The sequence below is a fragment of the Macrobrachium rosenbergii genome, chromosome 5, assembly GCF_040412425.1.
Source record: "Macrobrachium rosenbergii isolate ZJJX-2024 chromosome 5, ASM4041242v1, whole genome shotgun sequence".
In the NCBI taxonomy this organism is placed as follows: domain Eukaryota; kingdom Metazoa; phylum Arthropoda; class Malacostraca; order Decapoda; family Palaemonidae; genus Macrobrachium; species Macrobrachium rosenbergii.
In genome coordinates, this window is record NC_089745.1 from 49,324,404 (window position 1) to 49,343,993 (window position 19,590).

General features: G+C 40.0%; 1 protein-coding gene across 1 annotated transcript in view; it reads right to left on the reverse strand.

Moving 5' to 3' along the window:
• Positions 1-1,888: 1,888 nt before the first annotated feature.
• Positions 1,889-19,590, reverse strand: part of LOC136838931 (histone-lysine N-methyltransferase EHMT2-like) — an 18,639-nt gene continuing 937 nt past the window's right edge. Inside the window, exons 2-3 of the mRNA XM_067104624.1 lie at positions 15,633-16,083; positions 1,889-2,073 (exon numbers count right to left, since the gene is read on the reverse strand). Coding sequence (XP_066960725.1) covers positions 1,889-2,073; positions 15,633-16,083 — 636 coding nt within the window. The remainder of the gene's footprint in view (positions 2,074-15,632; positions 16,084-19,590) is intronic.

A 19,590-nucleotide genomic window follows, 5' to 3' on the forward strand; every position in this document is an offset into this window, starting at 1 on the left:
ATGAGTTTGTCAAGTAATTATATTTGGTTACAGTAGGCTAACTTAGATCGCCAAAGCAACAATGCCATAGGTTTCCTTAATTAAGGGCACATTAGCTCTTGAAGTAATTTAATGAATGAAGCTGATACTGTGTCCCTGTAAATAGTAGGGACTATATCAGTCTGATTCCTGTTCATGACCTAGTAATGACCAGTATATTACTTTTATACAATGCACAGTAATGTGCATTACTGCGAAATAGCATATGTCCAAAGAAAGCCGTAGCGTAAGCCTCCTACCTCTCTCTCTATTTTCCCCTACAAACAGGTCAGATACCATCATTTTTACCATCTTGTGTATTGTTTGATTCATGAGTGATCGCAACTCTTTATAAATGGCATTAAACATACATTTTCAAGTATATAATTTAGAAACTCGCGATGAAAATATTACTTATGCAGTAAATATCGACTTTGTGAGCAGGAATTAACAGGAACTGACCACTATTGCCAAGAGGGAGAAGCCAATAATGCATAATATATTTCACGGTGTATCTCATTTGAAGAATATTATCTTGTTAAATTAGTGTTGCATTATGTTTAGATGTATCTGACTAAAACGTAAGTCATACAAGACATAAGCTGTGAAACTGGGAAGTTTTTCTTAGGCATCGTGACTGGCAGTAATGGATATGGGACCAAGGAGCTAAAGGGCGTGGCTTGTAACGTCATGGATCAGCTCCGCTCGCTTTGATTGGTCCTAATTTTCCCCTATCCTTATACTCTTCCAGACTTGGGAAATATGCTACCGGGAAGAGCGGCCATGTTACTACGTACCATCCATTGATCTACAAAAGAAAAAAAAAATTTTGCTGCTTACGCCATCAAATGAGCTGTCTCATTTTGCGCCAGACTGGACGCGGAACAAGATATATACAGAAAAAAAAGAGTCGCCGCCTCTGCTGGACCATAAATAAAGGAGTTAGTCAAAAAAATTGATTTTCGCTTGGTGGGGGAACTATAATCTCGCCCTGCTGCATAAATCTTTGCCGTCGACATTTTAGACCAAGATTTTATATTTTCATTTTGAACGTAAAATGTCAGGACCGCGGACAAAACAAAACAAGTAAAAAATGCGCCAAAGTTTCTTCGGCGCAATCGAGTTTTCTGTACAGCCGCTACAGCATATAATCAAGGCAACCGAAAATAGATCTATCTTTCGGCGCTCTCGGTATAAAGCTGTATGAGCCGCGGCCCATGAAACTTTAACCACGTCCCGGTGGTGGCCTGGTGGCCTGTCCTATACCGTTGCCAGACGCACGATTATGGCTAACTTTAACCTTAGATAAAACAAAAACTACTGAGGCTAGAGAGCTGCAATCTGGTATGTTTGATGATTGGAGGGTGGATGATCAACATACCAATTTGCAGCCCTGTAGCCTCAGTAGTTTTTAAGATCTGAGGACGGATAGAAAAAGCGCGGATAGGATAAAGTGCGGACGGACTGACAAAGCCAACACAATAGTTTTCTTTTACAGAACACTAAAAAGGGAATAATAATAATGGGAAGATATTGGTGGTGATAAAAAGAACAATGAAAGGTTTTATGGTATACGTCAATACACAATAATAATGTGGTTATTGGCTGAAAAAAGTAAAATATGATTAAAAATATGGATTGGCAACCGAACTGGTAGTTACTCCTATGGAATAAAAAAAAGATAGGCTTATCAAAACTTGAATATAGAGAAGTAAGAGTTAAATAAAGAGAAACTCAAACCTAACAAGTGAGAACGGAGTAAGGCAAAAAGGAGATACACATGGCCGGAGAAAAAATTAAATAGTCAAATAATGGAAGCACACGCAGGTGGAAAAAGGGGGAAATATAAGCCTGTAACTTCATTAAGGTTTTAAACTCCGGCTAAGACAAGATCTTGAGGTATCCACGCGACCGCCTCCCAAGCCCCGAGGTCTTCGTAACCCAACCTCCCTGAGGTCCCATAAGCCACCACAACCTGTTCCTGCTTCTCCACCTCCTCTTCTTCTTCCTCCTCCTCCTCCTCCTCCTCCTCCTTCTCGTCCTCATTCATCCATCCTACTTTGCAGGAAGAAGAAGAAGAATGAGAAGAAGGACAAGACAAGGAAGAAGAAGAAGAAGAAGAATGAACACTGTTGTGGAAGAGGCCTCAACCCCTTTGTAAAGAGTCCTTCAAAGCACTCGGGATTCTTTCGAACTCGAGCTTCAACATGCTCTCTCTCTCTCTCTCTCTCTCTCTCTCTCTCTCTCTCTCTCTCTCTCTCTTAACGGTGGGTGCATGGTATGAAGAGAAACTACAAGTTTGCTCTAGACGAATAAGGACCACATTATTTTCTTTTCTTTACATTCCCTCTGTATTTTTCATTAATTGTTTTTTAAAGACAAAGGTGTCTTCATTTCGTTTATGATGCAGAAATATATCTGCATTGTTGTGCATATGTGCATTTCTATATCGTCACTTTATTTGACAAATCTGAAATTTAATTAGTAAATGTCTAAACGCTACTTTCCAGCGCTTAATATTAATGTTGCTATTGCTTCAGACTATTTTTCAGAGCTGGATATCAGTGTAGTTGCTGTAATATTAGTTCATGAATGAAAATACCTATTCTACAATCGGTTACAGAAATGAAAAGTGCCTATCAAATTGGTATCAGAATGTCAAAGAAATTTGGGGGGGGGGGAAATATGAATTCCATTACTTTGTTTTTGAAAACTGCGTCCAAGACTTCGGACAGAGGTTTTAAGCGAAGGGTTTATAAAGAACACCTTCCAAGATCTTTGCATTGTTGGAAAAGCTGTGTCTCTGACGCACACCTTTAGGTCTACCGACAGCGTGACCAAATATTGACCTTTCATCAAATTGAAAATGCATCTGAATTGATGCTGAAACAGCTTACGAAATCTGAACAAAATACACGAATGAAACCAACGATGTCGGGAAAGAATCTGTTAACTTGAACTTGGCTTTAACCTTGATTGATGACCGTGGGTAAAGGTCAAAACGTGTCTAACTTGAATTGAATTGAACATATAGAATTTAGGCTAATGGCCGAGCATCGTGACCTATAAGGTCATTCAGCGCTGAAACGGAATTTGATAGTAAAAGGTTTGAAAGGTGTAACAGGAGGAAAACCTCGGAGTTCCACCATGATTCAACTATTAGGAGAGGGTGGAAAGTAAGATGGAAGAAAGAGAATATGAAAGGAGGTACAGTAAAATGAACGAAAGGGGTTGTAGCTAGGGGCCGAGGGCACGCCCCAAAGAACATTAAGTAACGCCTACAGCGCACCGCATGAGATGCACTGACGGCGCTATCCCCCTACAGGGATGCCTAACTTGAGGACGAATACAATTAAACGTATTAAATTTGTGCATCGTGCCATGAGCGCAAATATATCTAGAAAAATACTATATTTACTGGCACAAAAATGTGAAACTCTGAGCAATGACTTTGAATCAAGGTCAAACTATGTAAGACTTTATGCTGAAACAAGACACCGGATTTGAAAACGATGACATAAAAGCAAGAAAATAAAAAGTAACTGTATTAGTATAGAGAAGCCCCAGCAGCATCTCCTAATGTTATTTCTTTACTTCTATCTAGGCTAAGTGCAAATATGCCAAATACAGAAAGAAGAGTAAAACTGAGGAGTGTAAAACCTCCCAATCAAACAAGAAGGGTAAAGGGACATTACTGTTCACGTGAGGCTTAATAATCCCACCGACTACATTACAATGAAACTTAACTGACTGACGGATAAGCTTATGAAAACTGACATTGCAACAGCTAAGGTCACTAATGCTGTGAGTATGCTTTTTGCTGTAAATGATTTGACCTGAGAAAAAGGAAGAACAGGGAAAATTTTTAATAAAAGTGTATCGCAACACATTCATTCAAGCAATCACACTTCATGAATGCCTCCACATACAACACGAGATATGCACAGAATCAGACAAGAACCCAACAAAGACAAAATAACAATAAGGTATCCAACTGTAGCAGACATCCCGTGATATATTGGGCAGACAATTTCCAGCGTCCGAATTCAAGCAGTCTACTTCACGTCCAGAATGGTGTTTGAAACTGAACGTGTCATACATTTCTGAAGTGGAGGAGTCTTGCACTTCATAGAAGTGATGCCGTGTATTACGAAAACAGCAGACATAAACTTGTTAAGATTTCTATTGCGCATATTTTATTCATCGTGTGAATATCAAAAATGTGAATGCGCTTACGTGTATTGGATTGCCTTTCTTCTGACTTTTGCGTCCCGGAAGGAAGGAACCACAATTATCCGAAATAAGGGCAAGGAATAACAAGTATTGGAAATGAAGACAAGGAACCAAAAGAATCATATATAAGACAAGAATTCACAAGTATCAGAAATGAAGACAAGGAACCACAAGTATCGGAAGTAAAGGCAAGGAGCCGCAAGTATCGGAAATAATGATAAAGAACAACAAGTATCAGAAGCAAAGACAAGGAGGCACAAGTATCGGAAGTAAAGACAGGGATCCACAAGTATCGGAAACAAAGACAAAGAACCGCAAACATTGGAAATGGAGACAAGGAACTACAAGTATCTGAAACAAAGGCAAGGAACCACAAGTATCAGAAATGAAGAAAAGGAACTATACAAGTACTGGAAAGAAAGACAGGGATTCACAAGTATCGGAAATAAAAACAAGGAACCAAAGGTATAGGAAATAAAGACAAGGAACCACAAGTATCGGAAAGAAAGACAATAACAAGTATTAGAAATAAAGACAAGGAATAACAAGTATTGGAAATAAAGACAAGGAATAACAAGCATCGGAAATAAAGACACGGAATAACAAGTATCGGAAATAAAGGCAAGGAACCACAAGTATCGGAAAGAAAGACAATAACAAGTATTAGAAATAAAGACAAGGAATAACAAGTATTGGAAATAAAGACAAGGAATAACAAGTATCGGAAATAAAGGCAAGGAATAACAAGCATCGGAAGTAAAGACAAGGAATAACAAGTATTGGAAATAAAGACAAGGAATAACAAGTATAGGAAATAAAGACAAGGAATAACAAGCATCGGAAATAAAGACACGGAATAACAAGTATCGGAAATAAAGGCAAGGAACCACAAGTATCGGAAGGAAAGACTATAACAAGTATTAGAAATAAAGACAAGGAATAACAAGTATTGGAAATAAAGACAAGGAATAACAAGCATCGGAAATAAAGACAATGAATAACAAGTATCGGAAATAAAGGCAATGAATAACAAGTATCGGAAATAAAGACAACGAATAACAAGTATCGGAAACAAAGACAAGGAACCACAAGTATCAGAAATGAAGAAAAGGAACTACAAGTACTGGAAAGAAAGACAGGGATTCACAAGTATCGGAAATAAAAACAAGGAACCAAAGGTATAGGAAATAAAGAAAAGGAACCACAAGTATCGGAAAGAAAGACAATAACAAGTATTAGAAATAAAGACAAGGAATAACAAGTATTGGAAATAAAGACAAGGAATAACAAGCATCGGAAATAAAGACACGGAATAACAAGTATCAGAAATAAAGACAATGAATAACAAGTATCGGAAATAAAGACAATGAATAACAAGTATCGGAAATAAGGGCAAGGAATAACAAATTGGAAATAAAGACATGGAACCGCAAGTATCGGAAATAAAAACAAGGAACCACAAGTATCGGAAATAAAGCCAAGGAGCCACAAATATCGGAAATAAAAACAAGGAACCACAAGTATCGGAAATAAAGCCAAGGAGCCACAAATATCGGAAATAAAAACAAGGAACCACAAGTATCGGAAATAAAGCCAAGGAACCACAAATATCGGAAATAAAAACAAGGAACCACAAGTATCGGAAATAAAGCCAAGGAACCACAAATATCGGAAATAAAAACAAGGAACCACAAATATCGGAAATAAAACAAGGAACCACAAATATCGGAAATACAGACAAGGAACCACAAGTATCGGTTTTCTCAAAATGCTGAACAGAAATTGGCATGATTTACTCTTATCATTTTATTACCACACTTGATAAGTACACAAGCCCTCAGAAATACACTAGAGTATGAAAAAGCACGAAAAAATCCCAAGCTTTCGCGCTACCACACCACAAACACAAGACAAGTCAGACTATTAGACAAGTAAAAAATGCGCCGAAGTTTCTTCGCCGCAATCGAGTTTTCCGTACAGCGTACAATGCTGTATGAAACTCTCAGCCACGGCCCATGAAACTCCCAGCCTTGGCCCATGAAACTTTCAGCCACGGCCCGGTACTGGCATGAGTTATTGGTGCCTATAGCGATGTCAGACGCACGATCATGGCTAACTTTAACCTCAAATAAAATAAAAACTGCTCAGGCTAGAGAGCTGCAATTTGGTGTGTTTGATGATTGGAGGGTGGATGATCAACATACCAATTTGCAGCCCTCTAGCTTCAGCAGTTTTTAAGATCTGAGGGCCGACAGAAAAAGTGCGGACGGACAGACAAACAGCCATCTTAATAGTTTTCTTTTACAGAAAACTAAAATGTTAAAAGAATAAAATTTTAAAGTTGAGATAAATAAAAAAATTACCATTACTGAACCCATCCCTCTGTTCTCAAAGCGAAGCAATAATAAATAGGTCGGTCTGTAATCAATATTGAATTGCACCACGTCCTTCTCTTGCTTTTGTTTTACCTCCTTTAGAACCGGTTCTAAGTTTTAAAAGTACAATGGGTTGAAGTTACTTCCTAAATGTCTGAATGATCAAACTAGAAAACTGATTTGCTGAGCGAGGAAAATGTTTGCACGTGACGACAAAACTAATTTCTTTCGGCGGTCAATCAACAGATCTCATCTACTGTAGTATTCGTTCATGAAATTCATTTACTTATTCACTCTTACGAACTGCTTATTTCGCAAACACACCATTACGATGAACCAACAATCACATGACCGAGAAACGCTATTTCTATCCTTGGCAGAGAAATAGAAGCATTTTCTAAATAAAATTATGAGGGGAAATTTTCATATATAACAAATACATGATCAAATCATTTAAAACAGTGGCTCTCAACCAGGGTGGAATTCCCCCCTAGGGGGGAATTTCAGTTGGGGGGGGGGAATTGTGACCGCAGATTGGCAGGCTCAAACTGGCTCTGGGACCACACAAAACGCAGAGCGCATCGGTCCGCACTACTGAGAGGTCACGCTGGGTTTTCTCCCCGCTAGCTTGTGTGTTTGTGTTAGTATTTGTTGCATATTATTTGGAATGCACATTTTGAGGCAGGCAATTTTGGAAAGGGGGGCCCGGGTAGAATGGCATTCTGACGCATGGTAAAAGGGTGCGTGGGCCAAAAAAAAAAAAAAAAAGGTTGAGAACCAGTGATTTAAAACGTTCGAGATTGAAGGAATAAATAAAAAAAAAACATAAAATCGATATTAACTTACACGCAAGATCCTGAACAAAGAAAGCAATCAGACAAAAGACAGTCTGACAGAGGAGTCTTCTTAGTGAATTCCGCTAGATGCTTTAACCCAATCGTTCTTGCAGCATTAAAAGCGGCCCCAAGCACGCAAATTCACACTAATCGCAAACATGCATGTTCCAAGCAATTCATTCGCGTCCAGATCACGAACGGTTCTCAAGCGGTCGAGCGGATAACGGCCGTTTTAAGCTGAAGGCTTCGAGAATCTGATAACATATCGGAGCATCTGAGAGATATTGACTCAGTGCCAGGCTGTCAATTTGTATATCGCCTTATCGATTTCGGTATAAACAATGAAGATAGAGCATCTGTTTGCATGGGTGGAAAAGCAAACAGACAGACGATCCTCTTCTGGGATATTTTATGTTTACTGAAAGTAGTATAAAAGATTGAAAAAACTTGAGAGAATTCTCAGGAGTTTTAAAGCACTATACACACACTGGTAAATTATATATATATATATATATATATATATATATATATATATATATATATATATATATATATATATATATATATATATATATATATACACACACACACACACACATATATATATATATATATATATATATATATACATATATATATATATATATATATATATATATATATATATATATATATATATATATATATATATATATATATATATATATATATATATATATATATATATATATATATATATATATGATATATCAACTCGTGCGCATGTTGCTGAGGATAGAGAGTGAGGAAACGAAATTATTTCAAGAGTTCGGTGAATATTCTACTAATGTTTAAACTGACGCGTGGTACAGTAATCATTTTAGCATCGTTTTCAGTCCATTTAAAATTGGATCCTTTAGGTTTTCTACTTTTTACAACAAATATTTAATGTAGTTTTCACCGGCAGACCAAATCTATGAATTCCAATGTTCAACTGAGATGAACACATTCCTTAATTATAATAACCGTTGCATTCTCTCTCGTCCTCTCTCTCGTTGGTACACCCACCAAAGAAACAGATGTCGCCTCGCCAGACCTGGCTGGAGAGAGAATGCCCTTTTTGCCCTGAAAGATGTCTAGCGTTCCAACTACCAGGACATAGTTAAATGGCTGTTTAGGACAATATTGATATGAATAGCCAGTTTCATCAATATTTATAGATTTTTCTTATAAATATGATATGAAATCAAAAATAAAACAAGGTCATGAAATTTCTCGGTGGTTACTTTCAAAACAATATGTGATTACATTTATTAAAAGAATAAAAGGGCGCTCTCTCTCTCTCTCTCCCCCTTTAGTGTGCACCCTTTCCAAATCAGCAGTCCGTTATCGCACCCTCAGAATTGGAAAATAGGAAAAAAATATTAAAGAAATGTTAAGAAACAAAATTGATGTGATGTGTGTTGATAATTTTTTTTTTCATTCACAAAGCTAGCGTTATTGCTATTTTAATCAGCTCAGTGGTCTGGTAAAACTAAGGTGTACTCAACTACTTTCGTTTTGAGAAAAAAAAGTAATATGCATATAAAGAAATATATATTTGTCTTAATTATTCATATTCATCCTCGCACCCGTTAGGCACCTTCTAGACGAACGGGCAAGTGTCTGGGGGAAAACATGGTTACTATATCTGATAGTCAACAAAATGACGTCAGTAGCGAGGAAATAAAAATATCCGTCACACAACTTCTGTTGAAGTGTTACCAGAATTTTTACTAGTATTTCCTGGCTTCTGGCGTTATTTTGTTCGTCTGAAAGGTCCCCTAGGAATCGGCCTTACATCCCATAGAGGAGCGAGCACCAGTGATTAAGAACACCTGAGGTTAATCATACTATTGTTGATAACTATGACTCGAGTGGTGGCTATTTGGGACGGTTCGGCCATCTGCTATTATGGTTCTGTTCTCCGTTCAGTTTGCAAAGAACGAAGCTACTTTTTGGTTATATTTGATGCAGCATATTTCGACGGTTTTTACTTTCAAATTAGGGAAACTGATATCCATAATCACCATAACTTTTGCCAATGACGATTTTGGAGAAATACCCTTCCCCCTCGAGGCTCGAACCCTTAAACATCAGAATACCAGTTATAGTGCAGCAGATTGCTGTAAAAATCGTTCAGATAGTGAAACAAGCATGAAATTTGGCACAAACATTCCTAAGACTACGCTCTCTTAGAAAAGGGCGCTGGCCACCTGAAAATCCAAGATGGCGGCTATTTTTCAAAATGGCCGCCATCTATGTTGAGATTCACTGGTTTGGGAGCATCTATTGGATGGAATATGCCAGTTTTTTTTTAAACCTCGACTTTTAGGTTATAAAAATGTTCCATACCACACATTTTATTGAAAACCCTTACTAAATGAATTGTAACCAAGATGGTGTACAAAATGGTTGCCATAAAAGTTTTTTTCTATCCACAGCGCTAGCAGACATAGAGACCAACTGTTTTTATTTAATGGTATATTCATGTGATCAGACAGTTTAACTAATATGCTATTTTCAACTGAAATAGTAATGGTATGGTCACATACAACATTGTGTCTAAGACTGTAACCATAAAAAGAAAAAAGAAGAGAAATACGGACTAAAACGCAACCAATCTATGTATAGGTCTCTCAACCTACACCTTTGAAAAATTCGAGGATAAGAAGGTAGGCATAGCATGACACGTTGGATGCTCAAGCTAGATTATCTACTGAAGAGAGGGCAATATTTATCTAGACTTCACATTTGCAAGTGCACAGAGCTGTGCAGGGAAGACCCAGCTTGTAGCACTTGCACCTTTCCCGACAGCCTGCTTTGCATCCACATTTGGTAAGCTGTTGGCAACTCTTGGCTAAGGGCGAGTTGGTTGTCCAGAGGACTTGCCATGCTTCACCAGACTTTGCCATCCCCACTCAGCAGGGTTCTCTGGCTGTGGCTGACACTGGGTGGCCTGCCCCACACACAACCAGCCTGGTACGCAGCACGCTTGGTGTGTTGGAGGAGAGCTCCCTGGTTGGTGGAATGGCCTCATATGCCCTTTGTTTTCTGGCAAACATATCAAGTCTAGCCTCATCCACAGTGCCAGCAGTGCTGGATCTTTCATACATAAGTATGACAAACCTCTCCAGGACCTTCAGGTCACTCTCTTCCACTCTGAGAGGGTAGTGACTCAGTTTGGAGAACACAGTGGAGGCCTCTGGAAAGATGTTCCATGTCTGCCAGGCGGTCTTCTTGCCCTTGCTCCGGAAGGCTGACACTGTATCACAGCCTGTGAACGCATGGAAGAAGAGCATGCCATTCACCTTCTCCTGGCCCAGAGAGTTGCACAGGTCATGCACAGCAATCCAGCGCAGGCTCTGGCCTTGGCCAAATGCCACCCATAGCTTCTCTAGCCCTAGATTGTGGAGAGTGGAGAAAGCACTGACTGCAACGACAAGAACATCTGTGTCATTTGCTTTAACCGTGATGGTCTTGGCTCCATGTTCTGTGGCATATTTGGCATGGAGAAAGATGCGGGTGTCAGCTTCCTCATGAGAGCACTTTTCCAGTCCCTGAAGACTAGCCTCATGAGTGCTGAGGACAGCAGACCCTTTTCGTGGCAATGACAACATTTGTGGCAGACATCTGGGCAACTTTGTCTGCCAGGAACTGGAACAACTCTGTCTTGTTGGCATCGTGTCTTAGGAAATTGCGCCAGTTGGATGGAATTGTGTTCTTGTCTGTCACCTTGCGCCTTCCTCCTTGACCACGTTGGAGCCTGGTCTCAGCTTTGAGGCTGGATGTATTGTATACATCAAATACAAGATGTGATGATGTGTACTTGCTGCTATAGGATTGTATCACAGGCAAGAAGTCGCAAAGTGCATAGCCCTCAAAGGTCTTTCCTTTCTTTGGTGGCAAGGCATGGACCAAAGCTGATCCATCTACAATGAGGACATCAGTCTTTGGTTCTTTGTCTTCTAGTGTAACATGACTCTCCAGGACCGAGGTCAGCTGAGACTTCTGACATGTGTACAGCCTACCACCCTCACTAAAGGAAGCTGGGAATGTTTGATTCTCGTGCTGGAAGAATTCCTGCAGATCACATTCACGGCTCTGACAGGATATAAATAGCTTTGAGAAAAGCTGGCAATCCTCCTTCAGAAGTTTCTGCTTTGACTGTTCTACAGGAGCAGCTTCTTGCCTGAAGAAGTCAGTTCTGTTCTTCTTTATCGGCTCATAGAAGGAGACTGCATTGTTTGCCAAAGAGTCTGAAAACTTCTGAAATTTAGTGCGGCCTCTGTCAAGGTGTGTCTGTAGAAGTTCTGCTGAGCTGGGGTGGGCAATGTCTTTGTTGTCAATGGAATACAGATCCTGGCTCTCTTCCTGAAAAGGACTTCCCAAGTGTTGCAAAGCCAATGACAGCTTGCTGACTCTCTCCAAGAATGTCTTCTGCGCATGAGGTGTTTGTTCATGGTGTGTTGTCTGCTCATTAGACTCCTTACTTTGAACCTCTGTTTCGTATGCAGACACCAAGCGGATGATCTCTGGGCCAGCCACCATCCATCTTCTGAGTGCTGACGGATCTTCAGTCAGCCCAATGGCTCCGCCATCAGCCTTTATAAAGGCATTGGTCTGCTCATGAGCTTGGTCAAGAGCCATTGCTGAGAACTGGCGACTGGTCTTGTGCACAACAAAGTTGCCAGCCTTGAACTCCTTGTGCAACTCTGGGTGTGAACTCTCTAGGGTAAGCATGTCCCTGAGGTGAATAGGCAGCCAACGAGCATAGTTTGTATTATTGTTGGAAAAGAAGTAGGGTATCAGCTCATGCAATGCCTGGCAGTAGAGGACAAAATTGGCCTCACGGAAGGACCTGATCAGTAGGAATATCACAAGTTCCATAGACAACACCATGTGCCAGAAGTGGAACTGTGGACTCTGCTGTCTTCGAAGGTCACACCACTCCTCAAACTCTAATGCCTGCTCATTGTTGTTTGCTTTCTCAGCACAGTAGTCAGTGTATGCTGTCCTCAGGAGTTTGTACAAACTAGAGGCTGTAACCTGGTGCATCTGCCGTGTCCTGGTTACACTTGCAGCTGACAGGAAGGATTCTGCAGTTCCAGATGAAGCAACTCCTGCCTCCACCAGAGCTCCTGTCCAACCACTGCCATGAAGAAGAGTACCAAGAGATGTCATTGCTGCCATCTCAATGTGCAGACCACCAAACATTACCAGATACTTGTCTTCGCCATACTGATCAGGCCACTGCCACTGCACCTGCTTTGCTACGGCATAGATTGGCTGATCAGCTGTGATTATGGGTATCTGGCCAGGGTTCAGAAAATCAGTGACATCCTGCACTTTCTGCATCACGTGTTTGATCGTAGCAACAGAATGAGCCTGATCACGCAGGAGAGGAAGCAATGAAGTTATGGTTACTTCAAATTCTGGGCTTCTCTTCATTGAAGCGTGATGAGCTGACCACGTCAGATTCACTGCATCATCTATTTCCTGGGTGACTATGACCTTGTCTAGCCACTGATACTCCAGTGCAAGCTGTGGCCCCAAGATATCTGTGGGTGGCTTTGGTATTGCAGTGTTTGGTGGCACAGGGTTCTTTGTTTGAAAGGAAGCTGGTGAGATGTTTGTGAATGTGTCCGGCAATTCAGGCACCGACCTCACTTTCTCAGGTGCAAACTTTAGTTGCTGTCTTTCCTGTCCAGTGTTCTCCTTGGTGGGGTGCTGAAATATGGAGATGCTAGTTCCATGGAAGGAGGTAGTGGCAGTAGTTGCAGATGGGTTGTGGTCGATGTTGTCCATCACTGCAGTGGTGAACAACCCTTTTCGCAGTACTGGGGACAGACCACACCCTCCTCCACATATTTGCTAACTGTGGCATCTCCTAACTGTGCAGAGACCTCCAGTACTCTGTCATAAGAGATACTGAGGCCATACTGATGTAGCATTTCAACCAGGTTTCTCTTCCTGGTTTTGGCATAGACTGAGAGTCCCATGTAGACTGGGAATGGTGTTTCTCTGTCTTTGGAGTGTCTATGAGTTGTTGCTCCCTCTTTGTATCGGGAGTAGCAGTTGAACTGCATGAGCTGTGCAATGGCCTGGTCTGACTTTGATGCTCCAAATCGTAACTGTGACTTGATGTCAGCCCCATGCTCAACCATCCCTACAAACTGGAGCAGGAGAGGAGGCACAGAATTTCGTACACAAGCCTCAGAAAATGTGCCATCAAACCGTGACTGATGATCAAGTATAGACTTTCTGAGAATATTTGCTGCTTTAGCAATGATAACTGCCTCTGAAAGATCCGATGATTGAGCAAGTGCTTTTCCCACATCCTTTTGAAATGCAAGTAATACATCTCTGCCAGATTTATGAGCCTCAAGTTCTGGAATTTCTGCCAGAAGTTTGTCTTTGAGTCTCGTGGAATTTACACTTGGTGACTCTACACCTAATTGTTCCAGACGTTGTTGGTAGAGGTGGCAAATATCTGCCAGCCGAAATGTGACTGGATCATCTGAACAAAGGTTGTTTTCAACAATGTATGTCATCAGTTCTGACAGAACTAGTGGATACACATCTGATTCTGACTCAGTGCTACCTTGGTCTTTCTCAAGGCTCCTCAGGTAGGACCTTTTTCTGTTGTAGAGGGCACAAAGACAGGCATGGTGATACTTAAACTCCTGTGCAATGACATCCCCACCAGTCAACTTAGCAAGGAGCTTGCCATCACTAAGTATCTCTGCACATTCACACAATTTCAAGTCAAGGCCCTTAGTACTAGCCTGTCTGAGATCAGATGCAGGTGCCACTTTCTCACAGAAAATGCAAATTTCATTGTCATGACTGGTTCGGCGGTTTTGCACGACTAGTCTCAGTGTTGCTGGTCTGGTCATTGGATTGTCGCTTTCTTGCACGGTCCAGTTTAGTGTTGTTAAACAACAAGCGACAGTTCACATGGTATTTTGCTGCATTTTTCCTGAGAGTGGCCTCTATGCCATCACCTTCATCCAGCCTTGCTGGATCCATTATCAGTGGCATTTCATTAATTTCACTGAACATGGGAATGTTCCTTGCCAGCATTGTGTACCCATCATGGTCTAGGACATGATGACTTGGAGGTGATGTCAAGTGCTCACCTCTTTTGTCCTTCTGACAAAGACAACACAAACTCCAGTTTGTTTTTCTACTGCTCAATATTGGATTGGCATCACATTCTGCCATGATTTCACTTTTGATTAAGGCCGAGGGGTTATCCTTTTACCACCTTAAACAAAGCACACATTCCTGTATGGGATTCAACTAGGTTCGGTCTCCTACACCTAGCCCGATCATTCATCCAGTGCCATTTAAGTCCCGTGTGATCTGTACACCATCCGGGTAAGTACATGAACCATCATGTACAGCCCCATACCCTTGGCTCGGCTCTCCGCGCTGGCACATCCTGTCTATTCAGGTGCGGCTATCTAACTATAGCTGGTCTGGGGCTGTTAGAAAGCATTTGGGACACTAAACTAAACTATACTACAACTACTAGTCTAAGACTACAGGATTAGTAAAGCTGGATTAGCTGGCACTGAACCCCATGCTGAGTTACACAGCAGTGATGTCACCAGTGTGCCCTGGTTGTGTGCAGACATACACTCTTTTACATTTATTAATTTTCCTTCAAAATTGATGAGTTATTCGAAAGAGATGGCCTCATTAGGATCTAAAACCACAGAAACCAAGATCCATGCTTAAAACGATAATTGTTGAACGGGCATTATTTCTCATTATAATTATTGTTTCTACCTTTTCTTGGCAGCCATATAGCCCCCATATTTAAAGGTAAACTGTACTGGGAAGCTACAGAAACATAATATTCACAAGAAATAGTATGGAAGAGCTTTACCATATTGCTAGAAGCAAATACATGCCATTCTAGTGAAAAATTAGCCAAAATCTGTCGATACTGGCCGCCATCTTGGAATTTGGCCGCCATATTAAATTTTTTGCGTGGCCAGCGCCCTTTTCTGATAGAGGGAACTTTAAAGAGCACTTGTGCAAAATTTCATGCTTGTTTCACTATCTGAACGATTCTTATGAAATATGCAATTATCTCCTGAATATTTCTAGCATCGTATCTTGTGCCGATGCGTTGCCAGACGTGCATTGCTCTGGACTATCGAGGTAAAGTAAGTTTCATCACTGAAGATTACATTTTTCCAGTCATCGATATCGTGAACAACATGTTGCAGAGCAAAGCCCAGACGAGTGTCACGATGCCATTCCTTTAACTCCTCTTTGACCGCCGGAACATGGCACCTGATCCCATGCTCCCTCAGTCGCTGCTTGGTTGTCTGTGGAGTGCACGAGAGATGCAATTCTTGCGTGATAGTTACTGAGGTTTTCAGGGGGTCGTCTATGGATGTTGCAATGATTTGTTCGTCTTGTTGTCGTGTTGTTATGCGTGGGCGTCCTCTCCTAGGTCTATTTGCCAATGTTCCCTCTTCCCGCCATCTTGATATCCACCTTTGGACTGTGCGAGTTGACACTCCAACGCTCACGGCAATATCTTCTGTTGGAACACCACGCTCCCATTCACCAATGATCGACCTCTTTGAGTTATATGCTCAACAGAGTTGTCTTTGTTTGCCGCCGCCATCTCTACAAAAAATGCCATATATAAGTATATATTATATAGACTAAAGAAGACAACAATATGGTGGAGACTGCCGTAATATAGATAATCGTGTTTACCAGCTAATAAAATTACACAGAGGCTGCAAATCCCCAGCCGTCAAAACTGCTCAGCTACTGGCCTTTGGGATACGCATCGTCCATGGCTGTGTCGCAAACTCCCTCGTCGGAAAACCAGGTCCCCCCACTTTCCCTCAAAACTATTCAGAACGTAAACGATGATATAAGTAACGCTATAATGATACATATCTATGTCTTCATGGCGAATTGGAATAATTGATATTAACTGTTATCAATAAGGGTATTAATATCGCCACTTCAAATATGTTCATAAGCGAATCTCGTCAAGCCCTACGTTAACATCACCCCATTGCCCATCACCTTTAACCTCCATATCATAATATCCTCCTACCCCCCACACCCCCACGTGTTCGGTGCTTAAAAGAGATAATTAGTATCGAAATAACGTACGATTACATTTCTTAAAAGAATAAAATTTCTCTCCCCTCCCTCTCTCTCTCTCTCTCTCTCTCTCTCTCTCTCTCTCTCTCTCCTTGAAATTTAATTCAGTCATTATTGCACTTTTTTGTCTGAATTTGGTAATTTCCCTCCTCCTCTCATTCAAACCATCGTAACTATGCATTGGTAGTTGGAACTTCAGCTACCGTTCAGAGCAAGAAGGACATGATCTCTCCCAGCAAGGTTTGGCGAGGCGACATCGGTTTCTTTGGTGGGTGTACAACTGGTTTCCTATGACAGAACAAATGTTTTTGTAAAGTGTTTATGACATATTTCACAACAAAAAAAAATGTGATGTGAGAAGGGGTGCATCATATATCTTGTAATTTGAAAAAAAAAAAAAATCTAAAGGGTCTTAGAATTTAGCACACAGTATTTAGGCTACTATGGGTTTGTTGGGTTCCAGTTTCTGCAGAAATCTATTTAGTCTCTGCTGCTCCTAAAAAATGACCATCAAAATGCAGATCATAACTGACCGCTTGCATTTTCTCAGGTTTCCCCCCAAAATTTTTTTTGTAACGGATGTGCAAAATTTGACAGACTAAAAAAGCTGCAATTTTCCGAGTCTCTACGCTAGGCATACCAAATGTGTTATTGAACATAATACCTTGCTTTAAGTTGTATATTTGTGTACGTACTTTATACAAAAATTATTTATGCTGTGTAAAAGGGCGTTCCAAATTTTAAGCCTATGCCATCGAAGTATAGGTTGCTTGCAACCTTGAGTACTGACTCTCCCAGTCTGTGAAGAGGCTGATAGTTTTCTGAGGCTTTTCAGCCAACCCTAATTGAAGAAGGTGATAGCTTTCTGAAGCTTTTTATCCAACCCTAATTGAACAGGCTGCTAGCTTTCTGAGGCTTTTTATCCAACTCTAATTGAAGAGGCTGATAGCTTTCTAAGGCTTTTTATCCAACCCTAATTGAAGAGGCTGATAGCTTTCTGAGGCTTTTTATCCAACCCTAATTGAAGAGGCTGATAGCTTTCTGAGGCTTTATATCCAACCCTAATTACTAACACCCAAAGGAGGTGAGCTGGAGATCTCGGGTGATATAAGGTCCCCGAAGAAGGAAAGTTGGTGAATTCAGGTGAATCAGAGCCCCCAAAGAAGAAGCACTGATGAATTCGGGCGAAATAGGGCGCCCAGAAGAGAGTTGGTGAATCCAGATGAAGAGGTAAAGAAAAAACCAGATAGTTATGTACTGCGGAAGAAAGGGTTGCTAAAATAAGTAACCTCTCTAAAATAAAAAAAAATTAACATACGCAGAGACCTACCAGAAGAGATAACAACGATAAGATGAATGATAACCTCCTCATAACCTTTTTATATAACTACTATATAAAGCCTTTCTAGATAACATCATAAAATTCTCTTCTTATTATCAAGAGACTGAGTATTTTTTCAACAGTCACGTCGGAAAGTTTTTCTTTTTATTGCCCCATCAGAACGCTCTTTCGTATCTCACAAGTCGTCTGTTCATTATTCAGATCCCCTGAAGCACTCTCGCATCAAAGATAAACCAGACGGGTCAAAACAATCATAATAAAAGCTGTGGTTTACAATTCGTGACTAACGACTTCTTGAGGATGCAAGGGACACACATCCTGCTTTGAGTGCCGCTATCTGACCAGAAGATACAGATGATAATAATGACTGGCTTTATCTCTTATTGTTAAGTGGCGCGTTCGAGTAGGTACGTGTGCCTGGACACCATACAGTTTTCACTTTAATATATATATATATATATATATATATATATATATATATATATATATATATATATATATATATATATATATATATATATATATATATATATATATAATTTACTGGGCACTTTATACCAGATAAGTATGTAATTGTAATAACTACCTTGCCCTCTTAACTACTCGACTTCTTCACACTTTTTGGATACGCTTGCCACTACAAAGCCTTAGAGCCAAATGGAAGAATATGAAGTGATTCTGATGTCCGTGGCAGGATTTGAATCCGCTGCCACAGAGTATCAGAACGAGGTCGCGTTGCCGACCTGACCACTTGATCTCGCTCTGATACTCTGGATGTGAGTTCGAACCCTGCTGCGGACATCAGTATGACTTCATACTCTTGCATTTGGATCTAAGGCTTTGTAGTGACGAGTGTATCCAAATAGTATGAAGAAGTCGAGAAGTTAAGAGGGCATTGTGTTTATTGCAATTACATATACATATATATACAGATATATATATATTTATAAATTATATATTATATATATAAATGTATATATATATATATATATATATATATATATATATATATATATATATATATAAATGTATACATATATATATATATATATATATATATATATATATATATATATATATATATATATAAATATATATATAATGGGTCCAGAACTGAATTAAAATACAAAACAACCTGATTACCACCATAATAGAACTCCCATGTTAATAATAATAATAATAATAATAATAATAATAATAATAATAATAATAATGAACGCTCACTGTGCGTTCCAAGTTTAACAGCAAAACATACATTAGGTAAATGAAGCACACAGGCACCACCATGTTAATTGCCTTCTCTTATCATTACGATGCATACCGACTCGTTATTACTGCAAAGGTTTGCATACTAATCCCGTTAAATGTTGCAGGATAAGCCATTTACGAGGTTACAAGACGAATCTGGGTGACTCTGTTGTTTCTTTCTCCGCAGTCACTAGACACTAGCTAAGGGCGGGGACGAAGTATTCTGGTTTCAGAAAAAAAAGGTGAGTAGACAATTATTGCAAAGATTTTCTCTCTCTCTTTCTCAAAACAACTATGTTCATTGAGTGCTATAAAAACTGAAAAAATGAACACTTGCAAACTCTCTCTCTCTCTCTCTCTCTCTCTCTCTCTC